General features: G+C 42.1%; 1 protein-coding gene across 10 annotated transcripts in view; it reads left to right on the plus strand.

The window, feature by feature from the left end:
* The window catches only part of PXK (PX domain containing serine/threonine kinase like), an 84744-nt gene that overhangs the window by 24724 nt on the left and 34780 nt on the right, over positions 1 to 25240 (plus strand). For all 10 annotated transcript variants that reach the window (XM_040246492.1, XM_040246489.1, XM_040246490.1 and 7 more), the window contains exons 2-5: positions 4898 to 4948; positions 7111 to 7158; positions 13877 to 14063; positions 24859 to 24936. In XM_040246492.1, the coding sequence (XP_040102426.1) occupies positions 4898 to 4948; positions 7111 to 7158; positions 13877 to 14063; positions 24859 to 24936 (364 nt within the window). The remainder of the gene's footprint in view (positions 1 to 4897; positions 4949 to 7110; positions 7159 to 13876; positions 14064 to 24858; positions 24937 to 25240) is intronic.

Genomic DNA, 25240 nt, shown 5'->3' on the forward strand with positions numbered 1-25240 from the left:
ACAGGCGATGACAGAACTAACTCTCCCACCTGCTGCATCCCCAGCCTCCATGGCCTGGAGTGACCTGTTTCACTCGATGAATCGGGACCTGGGGTTCTCGATCAGCACTGTCGACATGTAGGGCCAGGGCGTCTCTCGTTGTGAGGCTGTCCCGTGTGCCTCGTACATGTTGAGCAGCATCTCTGGCCTCTAGCTTTCAGCTTCCCATAGCATTTCTTCATCCTGCGACACCCAGAGATGTCTCCAGGCGTTGCCAGATCTCTGGGGCAGATCTACCTTCTTTGGGAAAAAACACTGATGTCAACATAAAGAGTGTCTTTGCAGAAACATTAATTAGGATGTCATTTGAGGACATCCCAGTCTGACTGTTTGTGACCCCATGGACTATACAGTCCATGGATTTCTCAAGGCCAGAATACTGGAGTGAGTAGCCATTCCCCTCTCTAGGGGGTCTTCCCAACCCAGGGATCGAACCCAGGTCTCCTGCATTGCAGGCAGATTCTTTACCAGCTGAGCCACCAGGGAAGCCCAAGAATACTGGAGTGGGTAGCCTGTCTCTTCTCCAGGGGATTTTCCTGATCCAGAAATCGAACTGGAGTCTCCTGCATTACAGGTGGATTTTTGTTACCAACTGAGCTACCAGGGAGACCCCTCTGACCTCAGGATCCCAGCCCCATCTTGTAGTCATTGCTTTCCTTTTGCCAAATGCTTTCCCTCAACATTATTGCATGCCATTTTATAGCCAAATTACAAAACAAAACCCCTAAACTGTGTATCTACAAAGGGAAGATTGGAGTCAAACTGTGGGAGTTATACCCCTAGCATAAACAAAAGCACAGGGATTGGGACATGATAACTGCTTAATTGATGTTTATCATCTGTAGCAACATCTTTGTAAAACACAGGTCTAAAGTTTAAACTCAAAGTGTATCAAGCAGGACAGCAGTGTTTATTTCGCATCTACCAAGGGCTCAGCATTGAACTGCACTTTATTTATTTTTGACTGTGCTGTGTCTTCCCTGCTGCACGGGCTTTGCTCTAGTTGTGGAGAGTGGGCTGCTTTGCCGTCACGATGCACGGGTTTCTCATTGCAGTGGCTTCTCTTGTGGCAGAGCATGGGCTCTAGGCATGCGGGAGCCAGTAGTCGTTGCACGTGGGCTCAGCAGTTGCGGCTCCGGGGCTCCAGCACGCAGGCTGAATACTTGTGGTGCACGGGCTTAGTTGCTCTGTAGCATGTGGAATCATCCCCGATCAGGGATAGAACCTGTGTCTCCTGCATTGGCAGGCGAATCTTTTACCACTGAGGCACCAGGGAAGCCGTTGGACCGGAATTCTGAAAGTTAGTGTCATTCCTCTGACAGATTATAGTGAAGCAATGGATGCTTGAAGTGATTTTCGAGAAATAACAGTTCCCCCCAATTTGAACATCAAAACTTGTTTGTGTGTAGTTGTTTGGAAGTACTCAATTATTTGTGCTGATTTTAGCTTTACTATAAGAATGTAAAAGCCCAGACAATCTCCAGTAAGAGAACCCTGAGAAAAGAAGAAAATGTCAGAGCTAACAGACTGATCTCCAAATACAAGAAAGCCAGGTATTTTTAGCATTTTATCTTTATGTAGTCAGAAATAATTGCGTTGGCATATTGCTTAAGAGATTTGCCATACTACACAAGCCAGTTTTGAAATATTTATATTATAACCTGACATGAAACCAGCTCAGCAGGATGCCAGCCACATAGTTGATTCACTCGTAATTGAGTGGATATTGTTGAATGTACCATTCTTAACATAGTCCAGAGTAGGCGGAAATTTCTGCTTATGTGAACTTTATCAACCTTTGCAAACTAAACAGAGTGGAAATGAATGATAGTGTAATAAGATCTATTTTTAAATTCAGTTGCCAAGTTAACAAGGCTTATTTGGCTTTATTTTCTACATAACCTATTTAATTCAGAGTTAATTCAGTAGAAAGGATTTGTTGAGTCCTGTGTTAAGCATTTGTTGAGTAGTTACTGTGAGTAGTACCTGAATCATAGCATCCCAAAATGTTAAAACAATTCTGAGCATTTGAGGAAAAAAAAGTTTCTGTTTTTTTCTGTGCTTCATTATAACTCTCTCTGTGTGTAAGCAGAAGACTGAGCGATGTCTGCTTATTTGATTACCTGGGGAAGCTATGAAAACTTCTGATTCCTAATTTCTATCTTGTAGATTCTGATTCAGCAAGTCTTGGGAATGGTATTTTTAACTCTCTCGCTTCTCCTTGCTCTCCAGGATCAGGCAGCTTGGGAGGAGGGGGAGGTGTCACTGAATTTAGTTTCTTTGGAAAGTGCTATCACTGCATACCTATACTACCTTTTTACCTGTTTTCTTAACCATAGCCTTTTCTAACCGAAAAGCTTATATACAAACTTTGAGCAGGAAAAATCATTGATCTTAGTCCTCTGATTCTACTAATTTTGAATGCCTAAGGTTAATTTTTAAAATTTGAGATAATTGCACATTCATGTACAGTTGTAAGAAACATTGCAGAAATCCCATATATCTGTTATCGAGTTTCTGTCATTGGTAATGTCTGGCTAAACTTGATATGATATCACAACCAAAATATTAACATTGACCAGTGAAGATACAGCACCTTTCCATCGGCCCAGACACGCTCATGTCTTAGTCCATTCGGACTGCTCTAACAAAATACCATAAACTGAGTGGCCTGTCCACAACGGATTCGTTTCTCACGGTTCAGGAGGCTGAGAGTCCAGGACTAAGGTGCGAGCATGGCTGCCTTCTGATGGTCCTCTTCCTGGTTCAGAGCTAGCGCCTTCTCAAATGATCCCATGTGCCGGAAGGGGTGAGGGACCCCTCTGGAGCCTCTCTTGTAAGGGTGCTGATCCCATTCTTGAGGGCTTTGCTTTCATGACCTAAGTAACTCCCAAAGGTCCTCCCATTTTTTAATACCATCATTTTTGGGAGTTAGTATTTCAATATGTGAACCTTGTGGAGACCGAGACATTCAAACCATAGCACATCACCTTGCCCTTCTGTAGTCACACCTGATTCCCTTCCACACACAGCCTGCTACCCCAGCCATAACTGTTGACAACCAATAGGCTGTTCTCCATATCTGTGATTCTGTCATTTCATAAATATTGTATAAGTGAAGACATGTAGTTTATGATCTTTGGGGATTGTCTTTTCACTCCATGTAATCCTCCAGGGGGGCTTCCCCAGTGGCTCAGCTGGTAAAGAATCTGCCTGCAGTGGGGGAGACCTGAGTTTGATCCCTGGGTTGGGAAAATCCCCTGGAGGAGGGCATGGTAACCTACTCCAGTATGCTTGGCTGTATAATCCCCATGGACAGAGGAGTCTGGTGGGCTACAGTCCATGGGGTCGAAGAGTCTGACATGACTGAGCGACTAAGCACTCACACACAGGATCCTCCAGAGATTCATCTGGTTTGTTGCACGTATCAATGGTTCTTTCATTTTTGTTGCCAAGTGGTATTCCCTGGTATGGAAGTGGCGAAGTTTAAACATACACCTATTTAAAGACATCTGGCTTTTCTACTTTGGGGCTATTACCAATAAAATAGCTGTGAACATTCATGTATAAGTTACTGTATAGATATAAGTTTTTGTTTCTCTGGAATGAATGTCCCGGAGTGCAGTTGGGTCATAATGATAGCTGCATGTTTTAATTAAAAAAAAAAAAAAAAAGTTGCCAAACCATATTATAGAGTTTCAGTGCCATTTAAAATTCCCACCGTTAATTTATGTGATCCAGTTTCCCTATTTGGCTATTTCCCTAGCCAGCATTTGGTGTTATCATTATTTTTTTGTTTGAGCTATTCTGATAGAAATACAGTGATATCTCACTGTAGTCTTACTTTGCATTTGATTGATGACTGGTAATGTTGAATATCTTTTTCTGTGCTTATTTGCCATCTGTATATCCTCTTGAAAGGAATGTGTATTCTGCTATTGTCAAATGGAGTGGTCTGTAAATGCTGATTACATTTGTTGGTTGATGATGAAATGAAGTTCATATTTTATGGCTGGACAAGAAAAAAATGAGATGTAAAATTTTTTTCAGCCCATTTGGGCCTCCCAGAGCCCTCCCCTATAGTATGTATTCTGCTTCTGTATTAACTAGACCTGTTTAGGAAACAACATTTTTTCTTATTCTAGTAAGAAGTCACCGTGATCACGGCTTGCTTTGTATGACTTGTTTCTTACCTGCAGATCTGGGTTGTGTAAACGGTTGATATCTCATTTGATGAATAACTGTTTGTCTGCAAAACTCGTGGAGCTGTGCCTTGACTTCTAACAGGCCCAACAGTCCTCAAGAGCTTTTTGAAAGAATGTCTCCTGGGTAATAGTCCCCAGGTCTTCAATAAAAATTTTCATTGTTTGCTAAGATCAACTGTTGATTAATTTTTCATCAGTAGTGGTTTTGTTGAATTCTTCTCTGTCCTTATGGGTTTCTGTTGTTCTATCAGTTGCTGTGCGAGAGGTGTTGAAATCTCCGACTCTGATGGTGTATTCGTCTATTTCTTCTTCCAATCCTTGTCAGTTTTTGTTTCACATGTTTTACAGCTCTGGTGTTTGAATGTGCATACACATTCAAGATTGCTGTGTCTTGGGGACTTCTCTGGTGGTCCAGTGGTTAAGACTCCATGCTTTTAAAGCAGGGGGCGCGGGTTCATCCCTGGCTGGGAAACTGGGATCCCACACGCCACAAGACTGCTGTGTCCTGCTATGAGATTACCCTTTTATCTTTATGCCCCTCTCTGTCTCTAGTAATCTTTTCTGAAGTTTACTCTATCTGATGCTTTCACATCATATTTTTGATCCCCTGATTTGGGTTTTATAATAGAGACTTTTTTGTCCTTCTTTTTTAGGAATATATCATTCGGGTACAAAGAGGAATTTCCGCAGAAAACAGCTGGCAGGTAAGCATTTTTTTTTTTGTCACAGGAAAAATATTTAAACAAAATTCTGGCCAGGAATCATCTTAAAATCTGCAAAAACTAAAACACACATAAATATACATTGTATTTCTTTTATAAAACTTTAGATCTTTGTAAAGTAAAAATTAAAAATAAATATATAAAAAAAAAAATAAAAATAAAAAATTATTTTGAAACATTAAAAAAAAAAAAAAAAGTGGGAAAGTATCATGCTGTAATGGAGAAAGGAATGGAAAAACATATGGTATATTTTTAAAAATGTTTTTTATTTTAATTAAAAAAAAAAAAAAAAAACTTTAGATCTAAGACATCTCTTACAAAAGGCTTTTCTATTCTCAGTTGTTTGGTTTAATTCATGTATGATGTTACCACAGAGATTAGGAATGTGTTCCTCAGTTGGACACAGAGTAAGCAGAGTAGGCAACTGACTTGTTTTGTTCCTCGTGTTGAATAATTCAAGCCTCCTCCCCTGAAGCCATGGTGTGGGTAGGGCAGGTTAGTAGTCAGTCCACCAGTTTGAAAGATGAGATCGTGCCCTAAACATCATGCAGTTTGGATGCTGCATTTCATGGACTCTTAAATCTAGTCATGGGAAGTTTCTAGGGCTAGGTCCCGTACTGACCATGGGCGATGTCTGTTTACAGCTCCAAGGCCTGCTTTCCTGATGGTTGGCCTCAGAGAAAGAGAACTTACTATATAGATCTAGAGGTCCTTTCCATCCCAGTTGACTTGCAGAGAGTGGCTGAATTTTATACAGGAGCCATTTCTTTCCTGTTGTAGTAATTATAATGAATTCTGTGTTCCATCTTCCAAAAATCTTACCTTGTCCTTCACAGCCCGGCTTGAACCTTACCTCTCACCTTAAGCAGTCTTTGACCTCAAAGGCCCATACTTAGTCTTGTATTTGCCTGAAAATTCTAACTACTTTTAGTTGGAATAATTATAACATCACAGAGTTGATGGACATGAGTTTGAACAAGCTCCTGGAGTTGGTGATGGACAGGGAAACCTGGTGTGCTGCAGTCCATGGGGTCGCAAAGAGTCAGACACGACTGAGCGACTGAACTGAGCTGAACGTTTATTGTTAGGCACTGGCTCAAGCACGTTAATTCACTTAGCCCATTAAAGCCAGTTCTGTGCCATCACATTAGCCCCATTTTACATTCAAAAGTCAAGTAGCTAGTCCAAGATCACACTGAAGTCCATGACGGAACAAGGTTAGAATTCAAGTGTTCTCTATGCCACCTTTTGCTCCCTTGCAATTATTAGGTATGGCCCCATGTTTAACTTTGTGATATATATGTATGCCAAGCAGGCCCAAGGACAGTGTCCTACCAGAAAAATCAACCTTATATGTAGTCTTGTAAATCCAGTGCTTGAGAGGCCTGGGGAATACTTAATAAAAATGTAGATACTTAACCTCCTGAATTTGTTTCCCTTCGGGTGGGTAGGGTCCTCGATGATCTCCAAGTAGTTCTGCACACTAATATTTGAGAATCATCAATAAACATTAGAAAAACTTTTTGAAAGCCAGATAGCTTCCTTCCCCTCTGACTGAAGAGCTAGTGTAATTTGCTGTGCCATAATCAGTGGCACCAACATAACTAAGAGAAAAGGTGTGGACAGTGGGTGTGGACTGTTGCCAGGAGGGGAGTTGGTGAAGGGTGGCGCCGGCAGGTGCATCCAGCCTCTAAACTGCTGTGATCTCAGAGAGGGGCAGCTTTATTCAGGGCAAAGATGGAAGCGCTTCAACTGTCTACATCCATTTACTTTGTTTTCATGTTCAGTTAAACTGGTTTTTTTTTTGGTAAATTATTAACTCATCTTTCTAGTTAACTAGGTGCCTAGGTAATTGAAAAAAAAATTAAAGGGCTATTCACCCTCAAAACATCATCCTTCTCTCTTACCTCTTGGCATCTTGCGAATTTGGCTGGCATTAACCAGTTTCCCACGGCCCAGCCAACTCTGGGACACTGTTCGGTCTGTTTTCTGGGGCGCCAAGTGAAACAAGCTAGGCTCCAGGTATAAGCCCTGCTACCCTTAGGGCAAGTGCCTTGCCTCTAGAACGCCAATAAGTATTAAATAAGGAAATGAAAATTGATGGTTTGTGCTGAATCAAAACACCACTGTTTTCTTTCTTACAGATTGTTAGGAGATACAGTGACTTTGATTTGCTGAACAACAGCTTGCAGGTAATTATTCTAAAACACCAATGACACACATTTATTGCTTGGGATATCTTAGAAATGGGTTGGAAATGGCAACATCAGGAATAAGAAGTTATCAGATTTCCCTAGCAAAGGAGATAAGCTCATACGTCAAACAGATGATGTGTGACTCTAAAAATAAACGTGGGGAATAAATGTCATTTATAATAGTCACCGTACAGCCAGCTACCTTTGTGCCAGACTGCGTCCTTAACCGCAGTCATGGGATGCTGTGTGTTATCTCCTTTTCACAGGTTAGAAATGCCTAGATGGATTAATAGAATTGTTCACTGAGAGCAGGGACTCTCAGACTCTCTTAAACTAGGCCACATAGTCAGCAGTACAGATCAGCACTCAGCAGTAACTAGAGACGCAGCCTTTTTCAGCATTACCTTTTTTCTCTTAAATATGTATTTGCAAATCCCTTTGGTTAAATGTTTGTAACTTGGTGGCCATAATGGAAAGAGGGGTGAGCTGGAAACACATCTGGCTCTGCTAGTGCCGCAGGGTCCTAGGGAAGTGTGGCCCCCCTCCCACCCAGGGCAGCACTGCCACGCCCCACCTGGCAGATGGGCCTTCAAGCGCCAGGATTATTGAAGCCCACTGGGGCTTCCCTGCTGGCTAAGGCCATGATTCAGGAAAGAATCTGCCTGTAATGCAGGAGACCCGGGTTCCGTGCCTGGGTCGGGAAGTTCCCTTGGGAAGGAAGTGGCGACTCACTCCAGTATTCTTGCCTGGAGAATTCCATCGACAGAGGAGAGTCAGACACGACTGAGGGACTAACAGTTCACTGTCACTTTCATTGGGCCTTTATTGTATCTCAACTTTGAATGGTTCCATGAACCCTTGAACCAGCGTGCTTAGCTCATGACCAGCTCACCCTGGAGGTGCACTGTCTCATCACTGATTCTGAGTGATCTCCGATCCTGTCTACAGAGGGCAGGAGGATGGAGGGCTGGGAGGGAGTGTCATGCTGACTGTCCATCAAAAGGCCATTTTTTACTGAGCAGCCTTTGGAAAAAGAGCATTTGTAGAGTCCAGACTTTCACGTTATTTACAACACTGTTGAATGCCATGTCCTCCATCCGGTAGAACTGGCTTGAGTATCTGTCAAGACCTTTATGTCATTGACATATGGTCTTGCTTCACACATGTTGTCTGTCTCCGTTTTAAATGTAGTGTGACCAGTTTAAATATCCAGATAGAATATCGGCAGAGATCAGATTCTCGGAGATGGCTTTAATTGGTTTCACGTGTGAATTTTAAGAGCATAGTCTTTCCACTCAGACAAAACCTGGGTGTCTGATGACTGTTGTAGGTGAGCCACTGACTGACATGCTGTTCATTCCAGCAGTGGATCTTCCCTACAAGGCTCTCCAGACATTTCCATGTGCTCAAAGTGGCATGAACATCTGGGAGCTAATGTTGGGCCTACTATGTGCTTTCACCTTTATGCACAAGTGAACCCTTGCCTGATTTTAAAAGAGAGGGTCGTGATTTTGTACAGTGCTATTCAGCCAGGGCTGAGTAAGAATCATGAGAGAGATACTTCTGAAATGGAAACTGCCTGGGCCTAGACCCCAAGAATATGGGGTGGGAAGGAAAGTCTTATCTCCTGTTTGTTCTTGCTTTGGGGATATAAAGTTGAATCTCCATGACTATTCAGTTATGGCCTTATTTAATATAATAGAAATTTATTTTTACATCAGTGTAATTTTCCCTTTTAAAATGGGCACTTTCAATGTGCATCTTATTTCAAATGCAAATATCCACGTGTATTGATGTTGGCTTGTGTTGGGCAGGATATGGCCAGACAGCACTTCAGTGGGAGGTTTTCCTGGATCCAAGTAAACAGACAGAAGAAAGTACATACAACTTTTTGGCAGCAAAATAATTTCAAAACAACCTCCATAAAACAGACCCAAAAGACTCCAAAACCACAAAATAAAACTGTGACTATGAATTTCAGTTTCTGATTACCCTTCTGACAGATAAATGAGTTCCTGCTGAAGGAAGAGAAATATAATACACATATGCAGGGTTGTTTGAATCCAACAGAAAAAATATCTAAGTGAAATAAAGCGGTGTGTAAAAGTATACATGCAATATAATAATTACATGAAATGTTTAGGAAAAATGATTGGGAGGAAGTATACCAGAATGTTAACAATGGGGACCTCCAGGTGGCAGGATATGGGTTCTGTTGTTTTTTTTTTTTTCCCCTGGTTCTTTGTACCATTCTGTACTTTCCAAGTTCAGTACAAATAAGCACGTGCAAGTTATATAAGTGGAAAAACAGAAGAAGAGCTGTATTTTCCCAGTTTTTTGTAGCGCATATATCTTACGATAACAGTGAAGAGAAACCACTACCTTATTTTAAAGGCACCATCAAATCAGTGACCACACAGGGAGACAAAATGAGACACGGGAAAAGACAGCAGCAGGAGCTACAGTGATGAGAACTGTAGGGGACCCTCAGGCTTGAGACGGGGACCCAGCCTCTGCCTGGGCTCTGGTACTTCCTCTCTGTCCTCACTGTCTCCATGTGAAGCTAAGAGGCTGAACCAGATGACTTTGCAGATCTCTTATAGCACAAATGTTTTGTGATTTGGTTTCGCTGCCCATTTTTCACTTGGGAGAGACTCTACTGAACACTGAGGGGAAATGGGGACAAATTAGGGTCTGATGAGCACTTACCGCTCCTTGGGATACTTGCTGGAATGGAGTTCAAGGCAATTTGCAGATTATTAACGGAAGTGGGACATCAGCTGATTCAGAGGTAGAAGATTTTTTCCTCCAGACAAAACCTAGTTTTCTGGAAACTGATAGAGTTTGCCGTGGAGTTTAGAAGTTTTTGCTAGGCTAGCATGGGTCAGGTTACGGGCTCGAGACCCCACTTTGGCTGTCAATCCCACTCTGCTTTGTCACTCTGCAGGTGTTACAAGTAGGGGAACTCTGGGGACTTCTCTGCTGGCTTTACTGTTTTCTTTCCTTTATACAGGGAACTCAAGAATGGAATCCAAAGGGCACTTTAAAAAGGGAACAATTTTTTTAAAAAATGTCATGATGAGGTGCCTTTGCTTGAAGCCGTCCCTGTGGAAGTGTCTAGGAAGTCAGTGGCTGAGGGCCTTCATCATATGTGTGCTAGTATTCTCTTGCCCTCCTTTCTAACAAGTCACAGGAGTTCTAAACTTTATATTCTGTGATGGGTAAGCATTTGAGAAGTTCTGGGAGAAGCTGAAAGAGAAAGTTAACTTCTCTTGAATGCTAGCCTCCTGTCTAAAGGCAAGATTTTAAAATCACACACACACTGCAAAGTTTCAACACCTGAAGAAAAATTTCTCGTGAGAACCCAAACCGGGCCAGAAAAATACCTGCCATGTGCCTAGCAGACTGACACGGCAGAGACACTCTACTCACAGCTGTTGGCAAAGAATTCTTTGTTTCACCTGATGATTTGGAAGAGCTGATGAGGTATCTGGGCAGAGCAGTCCATTTCAGTTCAGTTCAGTTCAGTTCAGTTCAGTCACTCAGTTGTGTCTGACTCTTTGTGACCCCATGGACTGCAGCACGCCAGGCTTCCCTGTCCATCACCAGCTCCTGGAGCTTGCTCAAACTCATGTCCATCGAGTCGGTGATGCCATCCAACTATCTCATCCTCTGTCGTCCCCTTCTTCTCCTGCTTTCAGTCTTTCCCAGCATCAGGGTCTTTTCCAGTGAGTCAGTTCTTCACATCAGGTGGCCAGAGTATTGGAGCTTTAGCTTCAGCATCAATCCTTCCAGTGAATATTGAGGACTGATTTCCTTTAGGATGGACTGGTTGGATCTTCTTGCAGTCGAAGGGACTCTCAAGACTCCAACACCACAGTTCAAAAGCATCAATTATTTGGCCCTCAGCTTTCTTTATAGTCCAGCTCATACGTGCCTACTGGAAAAACCATAGCTTTGACTAGACGGACCTTTGTTGGCAGAGTAATGTCTCTGCTTTTTAATATGCTGTCTAGTTTACCTAAAGAGAAATGATGCTTGACTTAAAAAATAATAATAATTTTTTTTTTAAGCTTGGAGGTCACCAAGTTTGAAACAGATAGCTTATGTAATTCATTCTGACATCCCCACTGTGAGTGAAAAATAGCCCTCCTGGGGTTTAAATCTGATCTTGTCAGATGTGACTTTCCATTCTGAGTGACCTGGGCTTCAGCTGAGTCTGCTCTTGAGTGAGTAGTGCCAGCAGATGTGCTGATATTGGCTGATGGTGTATATATATATTTTAATCCTTATTGTATATATGATAACTCTGATGAGCAAAAGTGTTTTTCTTTTTTAATTGAAAAATAATAAATAAGATATTTTAACATTTCATAGTATAGAATTAAAAATTAATTGACCAACCCACTCCCAGAAGTAGCTACTCTAAAGCAGTAGAGTAAGTCCTTTTAGACATTTTTCGTGTATATGTAACTGTATGCCTGGGCTTACACATAGGTGCACACAGACACGCAAATGAGATTATATCCTGCAACATATTAAAAGAGTTTTTAAAAGAAATAAATCAATTATATTTCCAGTAACACATTACCATTGATTCCCTTATATTACTCAGTGCTCCTGAACAAAAATAATAATAAAACAATTGACTTGGATGTGTACCAGATGAGTGATGTGCTTTCTTCATAACTTTGCTTTTCTATTTAGTTAATAAAGAAACTGCTATTCCATAAAGCTTAATTGTATGAGAGAGGAAAACAGCCTGAAGTTGAGTGTGTTATCTGGCAGTGAATTTGGCCATGGTTGAAAATTCACTCTGTGTTCTAACATATTTTCATAAATATGTTGTAGAAATAGGCAGTTCAGAATTATCAGCCAACCTTTTCGTCTTGCCTAATTCAAGTTCAAGGTTCAAACTTGCCTAATTGCCAAGTTCAAGATCTTCATTGTTTGAAAAAATGGAGTGAAGCAGGCTCAGTTAGGTTTGCTCACATGGATGATTTAGATGACATGATTGTCTGAATTCAAGATGCTTTTCTGTTTTAGACCTTTCCCTAGATAAGTACACATGCCACCTGGACCACTCTAAGCACAAGGGTAGACTAGTACTGCTCTTTGAAAGCAGTGTTTTGCTCATTAAATTATGATACCAATCTGATACTTTGTTTTTTAAGTTTAAAAAATAGACTGAAAGTTTTAAATGATCTGGAAAATGTTGTAGATTGCACACCTGCATTTACTTTTCCTTTCTCCCCAAGCCACTCTAAAACAGCAGTAAATTTGATCTTGTGTATGTACACACACACACACACACACACACCCTTCAAGGACAAATAGGAGAGGAGAAAATTATAACAAAAACATTAAAAACTAAAAATCCAGTGGATGAGAGCTAACTAATTAAGCAGATATGGGAAGGCAGAATTACGAGACGGCAGTAACGGTGGATAAACCCATTGGGTCCCAGTTTTCACCACAGAACCTCCAAAAGATTGACAGCACCAAGTGCTACCTCCAACGTGGGGTGAGGTCAAGCTAAAATCAGGAGTTGAAAGTATGTTTAACTGGTTGGATCCCCACAGCTCCCCATCTGAGCAACTTATGCCTGCTCTTCTCCAGCGGAGAAACTGGTTTTTTTTGTCTCTGGAGAGGGTTGAACATTCTTTGGACTGGAGAATGCAGGCACAGTTGGAGATATTTACATAATAAAGAGGAGACCTGTCCAAATAAAGACATTTTTTATTAACGTGCAAGGTTTCAAACAATTCTCCCTTTCTAGGAAGCTGACAGAGGGTATCTCCACCAAAAGTGAGGGGATTATCTAAGATAAAGGCAGGCATGGATATAGAAATGGGGTTTAGCAGGAGAAAGGGCAGAGGCTTCTCTAACATGGTGGTGAAGGGAGGTCCTGGGACACCAGTCTTGTGGCAGGTCTAGGGACCACCTGTCCTGCTTGGAACAGGTTGCTGGGTTCTGGAAAGTGCTCTTCAAGAAGATGACGTTGATTCATCTTTGTATCTCAGTGTGTTGAAGAAAGGCTTAGATGGAGAGTTTGTAGTTGAAGAGAAAACTAGAAAAAAAAAAAGTTAGTTGACAGAAGGTAGTAGTAAGCATGCTCTTTGACTCAGTTGTGAGTATCATTTACCTAATGTAAGCATGCATGCTGCACTTATTTAAGTGATAGCATCATGATGTTGGAAGAATTAGGTTTAGAATGTCTGTGGATGAGATCAGGTCGTGAAAGAGAGCTTAACCCTCATCTCCAGTAACGAGAAACTTGCAGATAATGCCTAAAAGTGAAAAATCGAGGCATTAACAATGGAAACCGTCGCTTCTTCCAAAAAGATCAGCTGAAAGAGTTGAATGTGTCCACCTTTGGGGAGTGGGGAATGGATATATCACCTTTCGGCTGGGCTGGGGGTGGCGGCGAGCATCATGGGACTGCCAGCGGTAATAAACAAAAGTATTTGACTCTTGGAAAATATGTTTATGTGTAAATTTCATTTAAAAAATTAAGTCTTAGAGTGCTACACTTAGTAAAGTATTTTATCAGTTCTAAGATTACAGGTTTTCACATTTTTACAATACGACTGATTAGGATGTATCCTGAAATGTTTTAGACCTAACGAAACCTGTTGGCTCAGGGATTCTGCTATTCTGTCTTATTTGGGGATGACGTGAGTATAATACTTTTCTTTTTTCTTTTTAATTAAAGATTGCAGGCCTAAGTCTACCTCTTCCTCCCAAAAAATTGATTGGTAACATGGATCGTGAATTCATAGCTGAGAGGCAGAAAGGTCTTCAGAACTATCTCAACGTTATCACCACAAATCATATCTTGTCTAACTGTGAGCTGGTTAAGAAGTTTCTAGATCCAAACAACTATTCTGCAAACTACACTGGTAAGTAGAGGGATCTATCAGCTACATTCCTGGGACAAAAGAGGCACTTTTCTTTGCTGGAGATAATATATGTGGGACAAACTCTCCTTCCAGATGGGGAGATGTGTTCTAGGGCATTCAGTTCAGTTCAGTTCAGTCGCTCAGTCATGTCTGACTCTCTGCGACCCCATGAACTGCAGCACGCCAGGCCTCCCTGTCCATCACCAACTCCCGGAGTTCACTCAAACTCACGTCGATCAAGTCGGTGATGCCATCCCGCCATCCCTCTGTCATCCCCTTCTCCTGTCCCTAATCCCTGCCAGCATTTCTTTTCCAATGAGTCAACTCTTCCCATGAGGTGGCCAAAGTACTGGAGTTTCAGCTTCAGCATCAGTCCTTCCAAAGAACACCCAGGACCAATCTCCTTTAGAATGGGCTGGTTGGATCTCCTTGCAGTCCAAGGGACTCTCAAGAGTCTTCTCCAACACCACAGTTCAAAAGCATCAATTCTTTGGTGCTCAGCTTTCTTCATGGTCCAACTCTAGGGCATTATTCATCTGCTAATACTTACTGATTGTAATTTACTGTAGATATCTAAGAACATATTTTTAAACTGGAAGATAATTGCTTTATAATGTTGTGTTAATTTCTGCTATAGCATAAAGTGAATCAGCTGTACGTATACATATATCCCCTCCCTCCTCAGCTGCTGACCGCCACCCCCAGCCCACCCTCTAAGTCACCACGGAGCACTGAGCTGAGCCTGCTGTATTTTATTGCAGTTTCCCACTACCTATCTGTTTTACATATGATAGTGCATATATGTCAGTCCTAATCTCCCAATTCATCCCACCCTTTCCTTCCCCAACTGTGTCCACATGTCCCTTCTCTATGTCTGCATTCTGTTCCTGCCTTGGAAATAGGTTCATCTGTACCATTTTTCTAGACACACTTATATGTGTTAACATATATTTATTTTTCTCTTTCTGACTTATTTCCCTTGGTGTGACACACTTTAGGTCCATCCATGTCTCTCTAAGACAAAAATTAGTTCTAAAATATTTTTAATGCTTGCTTAGAAAAATACGGAAGAGAACTTGTCTGTGTACAAAGTCTTGTCATTATTATCTTCCCTGACAAAACCGAGAGTAAATAGTCCACAGTGATCTGTACAGTAATGTCAGTTTGATTTATATTTGCCTGTTTTTGTGTTTACAATATATATTATGCCTGGCTCTTCTGGGAATTACTTTAAACACGATAGTGATTCAGAAGGGGCCTTTCTGTGTCTTCCCAGTTGCTTGCTGAAACCTGCTGTGTGCAAAGCCTGGGGAGCAGGTGGTCCCTTTCCAAACCTTCCCTGGAGAGAGCAGCAGCCAGGGGCCTGAGTGGGAAAGGGTGCCAGTCCACACACACGGCCAGCAGCAGTTCTGTAAGCCCATTGTCAGCAGAATGAGTGATTAAATGTTTAATACACTCTGGCATGGCCTTGAACAGGCCAATAGAAGCTGTTGTAAAACCAAACGAGTGACTAGAATTCAGCCAATTTGTTAAAGCTAAACCATGCTGAGGGTCTAAGTGGAACACTGGGTATCATTAATAAGCTGATTTCCTTGCTAAGAGAATAGACTGTTTAGAGGCTACATTTTGGGTCCTTAGAACACTCCTTTTGAAGTAATTAGAAGGAGATGCTTTTATTCTTGTGTCAGATAGAGGGAAACAGAGGACTGCTTATCAGGCACAAAACTTTTCTTTATCTTATTTTTAATTAATTAACTAATTGACTTTTGGCCACGCTGGGTCTTCGTTGCTCTAGTTGTGATGTGCGGGCCTCTCACTGTGGTAACATATCTTGTTTCTGGGCACGGGCTCTAGGGCGTGGGGGCTTCAGTACTTGCAGCTCCCAGGCTCCAGAGCACAGGCTCAGTAGTTACGGCGCATGGGCTTTGTTGCTCCGAGGCATGTGGAATCTTCCTGGATCAGGGATCGAACTGATGTCTACTGCAGTCTACCAGGGTAGCCTGAAACTTTTCTGCATAATGGAATCACCTGGGGAGCTTTAAAAAAAATTCCAGTGCCCAGACTGCATTCATGCCAGTCAAATCAGAACCTCTGTGGATGGGGTTCATATTTTGTAAGCCCGCCCTCCCCAGAGATTCTAATATGCAGCTGAGTTTGAAAACCACAGTTGGAAATTGCTACTCACATCACGGGTCCTCTGACCAGCAGCACTGGCATCATCGGGAGCTTGTTAGGGATGTAGCATTCAGGCCCCAGCCCAAACCTAGAATCAGGATGTGGTTTTTAACAAGGTCCCCAGGTTATTTGCATGCATGTTAAAGTTTGAGAAGCCTTGCCCGAGAACGTGCCTGTTGTCTTCTAGTGAAAGTGCCTGCAGGGGTAAGAAGAATGCCTTTGTAGAAAGCAACCCACTGAAGGGAAGTTTATTTCAAACTCATATTTGCTGTAAGTTATGAAACAGAACTTTGAGTTGTTACAAGGCTTCCATTTTTACCCCACTTGTTTCTTGGAGCTCTTTGGAGAAAAAGCATCACCGGCCTGGGGCTCCCAGGACAACTCGTGTTCTCTCAGAGCAGGTCTCCCTTGGCTTTCATTTCACCTACTTCACCTCACTTGTTCCAAGATTGTCGCACCATGGACTCTGGGCTGATTTTATTGAGTCCCTTGCAACTCAGCCCTGTTCACTGGTTTGTTCGTCCACGTCGTTTCCCGACAGTGTCTGCTAGTGTCCTCCTGAGGTCAAATGTCACAGTGTAGTGTACATGTGATAATGCTATCCATTCCGGACGCTTGACTCTCTGCTCTGCCATGCCGTGTCCTGGGTGCGGGGCTGGGTGTTGGGGTACAGGTGTGAGGAAAATGTGCTCCTTGTTCTCAGGGAGCTTGTACTAGAAATACCTTGAGTTGCCAGGGGATCAGAGCTAGCAGGGACCTTGCAGCAGATGCATCTAGACTAACCCTCTTGTTTTATTTATTTTTTAATGTAAGTTTTTTGTTGTTTTCCTTCCAGTTTTATTGAGATATAATTGACATACAGCACTGAATATGTTTAGGTGTACAGCATAGTGATTTGACTTACATACATTGTGACATGAGGATCACAGTAAGTTTAGTGACCATCCGTCATCTCAGAGAGATGCAGGATTAAAGTAGGAGAGGAAGATTGCTTCTGTGTGATAAGAACTCTTAGAGTTTACTCTCTTGGTAACTTTCATGCATAATGTACAACAGAGTTAGTTACATTTATCGTGCTGTATATTGCATTCCTAGTACTTATTTATCTTATAGCTGAAATTTGTACCTTTTGGCCACCTTCATTCAATTCCCCATCCTCCTACCTCCAGCCCCCACCTCTGGTAACCACAAATCTGATCTCTTTTTCTGTGCATTTTTGACGAATAATTGACCTGCACTACTGTGTTAGTTCCTGTTACACAACATTATGATTTGATGTTTCTATACCTATCAAAATAATCATGATAAGTCTACTTACATACGTCACCATAAAAAGATATTACGTAGTTATCAACTGTATCCCTCCATGTTGTTGCAGATGGCAAGATGTCATTCTTTTTTGTGGCTGATTATTACGCCCCTGTGATACCTAGGTTGCGTCCACATCTCAGCCACTGTGAATAATGCCACAGTGAACATGGTGGTGTGTATATTTTTTTCTAGTTAGTGTTTTCATTTTCTTCTGGTAAATACTGAGGAGTGAAATTGAACAACCATATGGTAGTTCTGCGTCTAAAGTTTTTGAGGGCTCTCCGTATTCTTTGCTGTAGTTGCTGTTTCAAGTTACCTTCTCATCAGTAATGCACACGGGTTCTTTTTCTCTGCATCTTCACCAAAACCTGTTATTTACTCGTGGTCTTTTTGATGATAGCCATCCTGACGGGTGTGAGGTGACACTTCACTGTGGCTTTGACTTGCATGTCCCTGATGAGTACTGATGTTGAGCATCTTTTCATGTACCTGTTGGCGATCTGTCTGTCTTCTTGGGAAAAATGTCTATTCAAGTATTCTGCCTATTTTTTAATAGTGTTTTTTGTGTTTTGATATTTAGTCGTATGAGTTCTTTGTATATTTTGGACATTAACCACTTGTCAGATACATTGTTTGCATATCTGTTCTCTGATTCAGTAGCTGGTCTTTTTGTTTTGTTGATGGTTTTCTTTGCTGTGCAAAAGCTTTTAAGTTTGATTAGGTTCCATTGGTTGGCTTTTGCTTCTTGTGTTTCCCAGGGGGACATATCCAAAAAAACATTGCTAAGACCAGTGTCAAAGAGTTGGTCACCTGTGTTTTCTTCTAGAAATTTTATGGTTTTAGGTCTTCCATTTATGTCTTTAATACATTTTTAGTTTATTTTTGTATATGATGTGAGAGAGTAGTCCAGTTTGGTTCTATTGCATTTAGCTGTTTAATTTTCCTGAATTTATTGAAGAGGTTGTTTTTTCTCCATTCTATATTCTTGCCTCCTTTGTCGTATTAATAGATTAATTGCTGATAGAAGTACGGGTTCATTTCTGGGTGCTCTATTCTGTTTCTTCATGCCCTGTGTGTGCGCTTGTGCACATCCCAGTACCATACTGTTTTGACTATTGTACCTTTGTAGTGTGCTTTGAAATCAGAAGCATGATACTTCCAGCTTTTCTTTTGCAAGATTGTTTTGAGTATTCAAGATCTTTTCTGTTTCCATAAAAATTTAGAATTATTTGTTCTAGCTCTGTGAAAAAAGCTAGTGATATTTTATAGGGATTGCACTGAATCTGTAGATTACCTTGGGCTATACAGTCATTTTAGCTATATTAATTCTTCCAGTCCATGAACACAGTATATCTTTCCATCTGTTTGTGTCCTCTTCGATTTCTTTCATTAGTGTCTTAGAGTTTTTAGAGTACAGATCTTTTACCTGTTAGTTGGATTTATTCTTCTTGATAGGATTGTAAATGGAATTGTTTTCTTACTTTCATTTCTTTCTGATAGTTTCTTGTTAGTATACAGAAATGCAACCAGTTTCTGCATATTAATTTTGTATCCTGCAACTGTGCCAAACTCATTGAGTTCCAAGAGAACCCTCTCATTTTATACATGAACAGTCTCCCAAGAAGGGCCTTACCTAGGGTTGCACAAGGATCTAGTGTCTGAATGTTTCTCAATTAAAATGCTGCTCAGCCCCTGGAACATTGTCTGATCCCTATAGCTCCTCCTCATGTCTCTCTCTACATGCTGCTCTTGTCCTGATCTTTCTCCTCTCTCCCAGGATGACAGACAATCAGGAATCCAAAGGAGATGAGCACAGGAATGTGAGAAAACTGTCAGAGACTCCTGCCAGAACCCAAACACTTAAGTAGCTGCCACTATTTAGAGGGCACAGTCCTGATGAAACAATAAGGGTTGGGTGCTGTTTTCAGAGAAGTGCTGATTAATTTCCCCCTTTGCATGAAATGTCAGAACTTTGTCTTTCCTCTGCGCTGACTCACCAAGTGCCTCAGGAAAGGGAAACCCAGGCCACCTCCTCCACATAAGCTTAACTGATCTGTTCCTCAAAGAGCAGGGCAGTCTTGTCCAGGTTTCCCAAAACTTACAGTGTGGCCCATGGCCCCCAAGGGCACCCCATGCACCTCCAGCTTCCGGCATTTCCCCTGTAATATGGATACTGTCTGTACCTCTCCTTAGTTTCTGTGGCTGCTGTTCAGCTTCCCTTCAGCAGGATCTGAGTTCTGTGTTCAGAGTGGCTGAAACCACCAAGGCCACGTTTCCTGCCTACTGCTCTGACTGAGCCTGCAAGTGTGTTGTCAGAGGAGACCTGTTGACGCCACTCATTCCCCAGGGCATGGGTGGCCAGCAGCTCTCAGGACATCAGCAGCTCCCTGCTCTCCTCTCTGGGACCCCAGCCTGGGATTGCTGGTCCTCTTCTTCCTTTCCTTCTGTTCTTGTTGTTGTTCAGTCGCTCAGTTGGGTCCCACTCTTTGTGATCCCATGAACTGCAGTACACCAGGCTTCCCTGTCCTTCACTATCTCCTGGAGTTTGCTCAGACTCATGTCTGTTGAATCCATGATGCCATCCAACCATCTCATCCTCTGTCGTCCCCTTCTCCTCCTGCCCTCAGTCTTTCCCAGCATCAGGGTCTTTTCCAGTGAGTCAACTCTTTGCATCAGGTGGCCAAAGTATTGGAGCTCAAGCTTTAGCATCAGTCCTTCTAATGAATATTCAGGATTGATTTAATTTAGGATTGACTGGATTGATCTCCTCACTCTCCAAGGCACTCTCAAGAGTCTTCTCCAGCACTACATTTTGAAAGCATTAGTTCTTTGGCTCTCAGCCTTCTTTATGGTCCACCTCTCACATCTGTATGTGACTGCTGGAAAAACCATAGCTTTGACAGTATGAACCTTTGTGGGCAAAGTGATATCTGTGCTTTTTAATATGCTGTTTGGATTTTTCATAGCTTTCCTTCCAAGGCACAATCATCTTTTAACTTCATGGCTTGCAGTCACTATCTGCAGTGATTTTGGAGTCCAGGAAAATAAAATCTGTCACTGTTTCCGAGTTTTTCCCATGTATTTGTCATGAAGTGATGGGTCTGGATGTCATGATCTTCATTTTTTGAAAGTTGAGTTTTCAGCCAGCTTTTTCATTCTCGTCTTTCACCATACTTTCTGCCGTTAGGGTGCTATCATCTGCATATCTGAGATTGATATTTCTCCCAGCAGTCTTGATTCCAGCTTGTGATTCATCCAGCCTGGCATTTCACATGATGTACTCATCTATAGCCTTGATGTACCCCTTTCCCAATTTTGAACCAGTCTGTTGTTCCATGTCTGGTTCTTACTGTTGCTTCTTGACCTGCATACAGGTTTCTGAGGAGGCAGATAAGATGGTCTGGTATTCCAATCTCTTTTTACTACCAAATTCACTGAAAGGAGATATGGGTCCTTGGTGCTTTGTTGAGGGTTGGTTTGGGGTTGTTCATTTGAATTAAAAAGTCTAATTAAGGGCCAGCTGTTGTACAGGGAAATCAGTTGTCTCCTGGCCAGTCATGCGGGGTTTATGTTGAGAAACATGTACACATACACACACATCGCCTTATTCATCTTGTTAGCAAGGTATAGCCATCACTGCACTGTAACCATCTTCCCACCTTAAACCACTCTGTAAATAAGCTTTTTAATGTCCATGCAGAAGTCACTTGGACCAGAAATCAAGAGGCCTGCATCCTGGCTCCAGCTTTCTTATTAGCAGCAGCCTCTCCACTCTGTAGGCCTCGGGGTCCTGACTGATAACATAAGAGATGGAGGTGGGGAGAGTGGGCCAGATAGCATCCAAAGCTCTCTTCTAGCTCTAAAATCCCAAGAGTCCTGTGAACAGGTCAGATAGTAGTGGGCTCCAGGGTGGAGTGGAAGAGAGAGGGAGGGTTTGGGCAGGAGGGGAGGGTGGGAGTGAAGGTGAGATTATATTCAGAACAAGAGCAGGGTGCTTCAGAAAGGCTGCAGTTTGCTGTAACATACCAGCTGGTCTGTATTCCCTGCAGTCACTTCATGGGGCTGAGATCTAGGGGGTCAAAGGCTGCACACAGTGGGGGCAGCTGGTACTTTCTGAGCTGAGAAGTCTGAGCTCTGTGGGGAGCATAAGGTGGACTTGAAGGTGTCGCTCTGCGTTTCCTGTCTGGGGCTTGTTTGTCAGCGTCTAGAGAGCATGAGAGTCAGACACGGCTGAGCGACTTCACTTTCACTTTTCACTTTCATGCATTGGAGAAGGAAATGGCAACCAACTCGTGTTCTTGCCTGGAGAATCCCAGGGACGGGGGAGCCTGGTGGGCTGCCGTCCATGGGGTCGCACAGAGTCGGACACAACTGCAGCGACTTAGCAGCAGCAGCAGAAAGCATGCAGTTTCCCCCATGGGTCAGTCAGTGCTAATGAAAGGGAGGGCAAATGCTTTCCTTTTCATGGATTTCATGTGCTCATGAGTGAGTGTGCACACCCATTGCGCATGGATTCAACCCTTGCTGCTGTGGTACAGTCGCTTAGTCATGTCCGATTCTTTGCGACCCCATGGACTGTGGCCCGCCAGGCTCCTCTGTGTATGAGATTTCCCAGGCAAGAATACTGGAGTGGGTTGCCATTTCCTTTTCCAGGGGAATCTTCTCAACCCAGGATCGAACCCACGTCTCCTGGTTGGCAGGCAGATTGTTTACTACTGAGCCATTTAGGAAGCCCATTGAACCGTTGGTTAGTTCTTACTTCATCAGATATTTACTGAGCACCTGCCATGTGACAGGTACTGTAACTGCAGCACCAAGCAGGAAATAGTCTCCTAACCCAACTCCTGCCCCAGGGAGGAGTACTGGGGTAGGAGTACTTCTGTAGGGAGATTGACTGGTAAAGACTGTGCCGGGTTAAAGACATGATAGCACCTCCAGGGTGGGGGTCCAGGTGGAGATGACCCAGCTCTGGAGGTGGAGGAGGGCTTCCCCGAAGAGGTGACAGCTGCATGGAGACCTGAGGTGAGTAGAAGTTAGCTAGGCCAAGAGGCAAGGGCCCGTACTCCAGGAGAGAAGGAAGGAAATATTTCTGTATGGCCGTGGGCTCTGCCATGTTTAAGATGTTTCTTTCTAAAGCCAATGCTCACAGCCTCATGGAAGACTAGTAGGACAGAATGCCATAGGAGAGGGCCATGTGGAGCCCTGGAGAGCACAGAGGAGGGAAGAAGGGAGCGAGCCCTGGCTAGGGGAGCAGCAAGTTTGGGTTGAGCCTCAAAGGTTGGATGGGCAGGAATAGAGAATGCTGAGGATTAGGGTAGGCCAGTCTTCAGGGGCCATGGCAGGTATACTCTCAGTGACAAGAGAGTGAGGCTCACACATTATTGGGCGGTGGGGGTAGGGGGGCTAAAGACCGAAGGTGTGAGGTTTAGAAGCTTGGTCCTAATTGGTAAGGACATGGGGCGCCAACAGACTTCTAAGCAGAAGACGTTTAGGATTGAAATGTGTTACCTGAATCTGAGGAGGGAAGGGATTAATATTGGGAGCATGGTGGTCGTGTGGCTTACTTGAGAATAAATCATAGCTCAGAGGAAAGACAATGTCCTGTCTATAATTTCCTGATCCCAAAGATAAAAAAGAAGGGAAAAAAAAGCTATTTTCTAATCCTTAGTTTGTCAGTAACAAATCTAAACATGTTACATTTACTCACAGCTACTTCCCCCACTCCAAAACAATGTACAATGCACAGTAAACATGGTGAAATAATGAGATTGTAGGGGATCATGAGTCACTGTTAGTTCTGAACCAGCTGTCCTTTAAAGTCTCTGAGAATGACAGTGTGTCGCATTTAGAAGATTATTTTTCATAATCCTTCTCAATGTTGTGATTTTCACGTAAAAGAATATCTTTTGAAGTAGCTTACATTCAAGTTATTTTGGAAATGCTGAAAGCCTTTTATATCAGCATTACTTACAGAAAAAGTTCAGAGCTTCCAGTGTTGGTTATGAAAATTCGTCTGCTGCCGCCACACCCAGCCTCTCCAAATGGTTGTCACATTGGAGTAGTTAAAGCAAATGTAAATGGAATCTGTTCTGTATCTGTCATCTCATATTCTTTTAGGTGCAGACAGCACTGACACTTTACATATTGAGTCAATAAGATTGTTTTCTTGCCCAAATCTCTTAATTGATAATGTACTCTAAAATATATCAAAATAATATTGTCTGCCAAGCTCTAGGCATAGTAGTTCCAGACTAGGTCATTTCAACACATGGAAAGAGTTTCTGCTGAATCCCTGGTGCCTGGGATGTAACTGATGCTTGGCAGAAGTGCAGTTTCACAATGGATTTGCAGGATTGCTGTTTGCTTTCAGGGATCCAACATGGCTTTCAGTCACTCACTACATTGAGGGGGAAAACAGCAAATTACAGATGTTGCTTTTCGCAGGAAATGTAAAAAGCACAGTTATTCTGATGATTTTTTTATACTGTGGACTTTAAAGAACTTCCTCTTTTCATTGTCTTCAGAAAAGGGGGAAACGTTCTCATGATAAGCACAAAGAGAAGGATGGGTTTTTTCCCAGTAAGCAGACGTACAATGGTTTCCCACAACAGAGCCATGCTGTTGCTGTGCATGGATGTTTTTCTAAAACACTGGCTTTTATTTCCAATATATATATTTAAGGCTAATCACTTCTTTGTTGGTGAAAGCTATAATTTCATGAGGAATGAAGATGGGGTAAACACCACTTGAAGCAATGTTTAGTGCTATTCCAGGGTGACCTTAGGACACATTTTGAGTTTTGTGCTCCAGTTGTTGTCTGGTACATATATTGAATTCTTGGCTTCAGACAACTAGTTTGCATATTTTAGATCTTCCAGTTTAATTATTCTGTTACTAATTACTTTCTTTAATAAACTTTTGATTTTAGAATAATTTTAGATTTACAGAAAAAATAATGGCAGTGATAGTATAGAATTTCCATATATGTCCTCATCCAATTTCCCCTAATGTTAACATTTTATATAAGCGTGATACATTTATATCAAAACTAAGAAATGAGCATTCCCACATTACTATTAATTATAGTTTTATTCAGATTTCATTGGATGTTTCATTAATGTTGTTATTCTGTTCCAGGATCCAATCTAGAGTCCCACGTTTTATTTACTCTGTGTTCATTTTTTTATAATTAAATTTTTAAAGAAGGTCATAGACCATCAGAATTTCACTTGCAAGAATAACATCTTAAGCATATGGTACTTTCCTGATATGTTTGTTTAATAAATACGTTTCCAAAATATCTTCGCAGAGATTGCCTTACAACATGTTTCCATGTTCTTCCGGTCAGAGCCGAAGTGGGAGGTGGTAGAACCATTGAAAGACATAGGTGAGAAACTGGTGTGCCCATTGTGTTCAAAAAAGATCACAGAGCTGAGTTCTTTGTCATGCTTTCTTATAAGTATCCCAGAAAAGCTTTTATGCAGGGGAAGTACATAAGGAATGCAGGTGATGTCTTTTTTTGTCTGTTTCCATACTATTTGAGGATTCAGTCCTTAACTTTTATTAGTGAATGAATCTTGGTTACAGACGCATCTGGGGATTTGGATGGTGGTAACTAAGTTTCAGAACCATCATTCATTCCTCTCATCTTTTCCATTAAATCTAAACTGAAGTGCTGTTTTCCTTTTTCC

This window comes from Oryx dammah, unplaced genomic scaffold (genome assembly GCF_014754425.2).
Source record: "Oryx dammah isolate SB20612 unplaced genomic scaffold, SCBI_Odam_1.1 HiC_scaffold_9, whole genome shotgun sequence".
NCBI lineage: Eukaryota > Metazoa > Chordata > Mammalia > Artiodactyla > Bovidae > Oryx > Oryx dammah.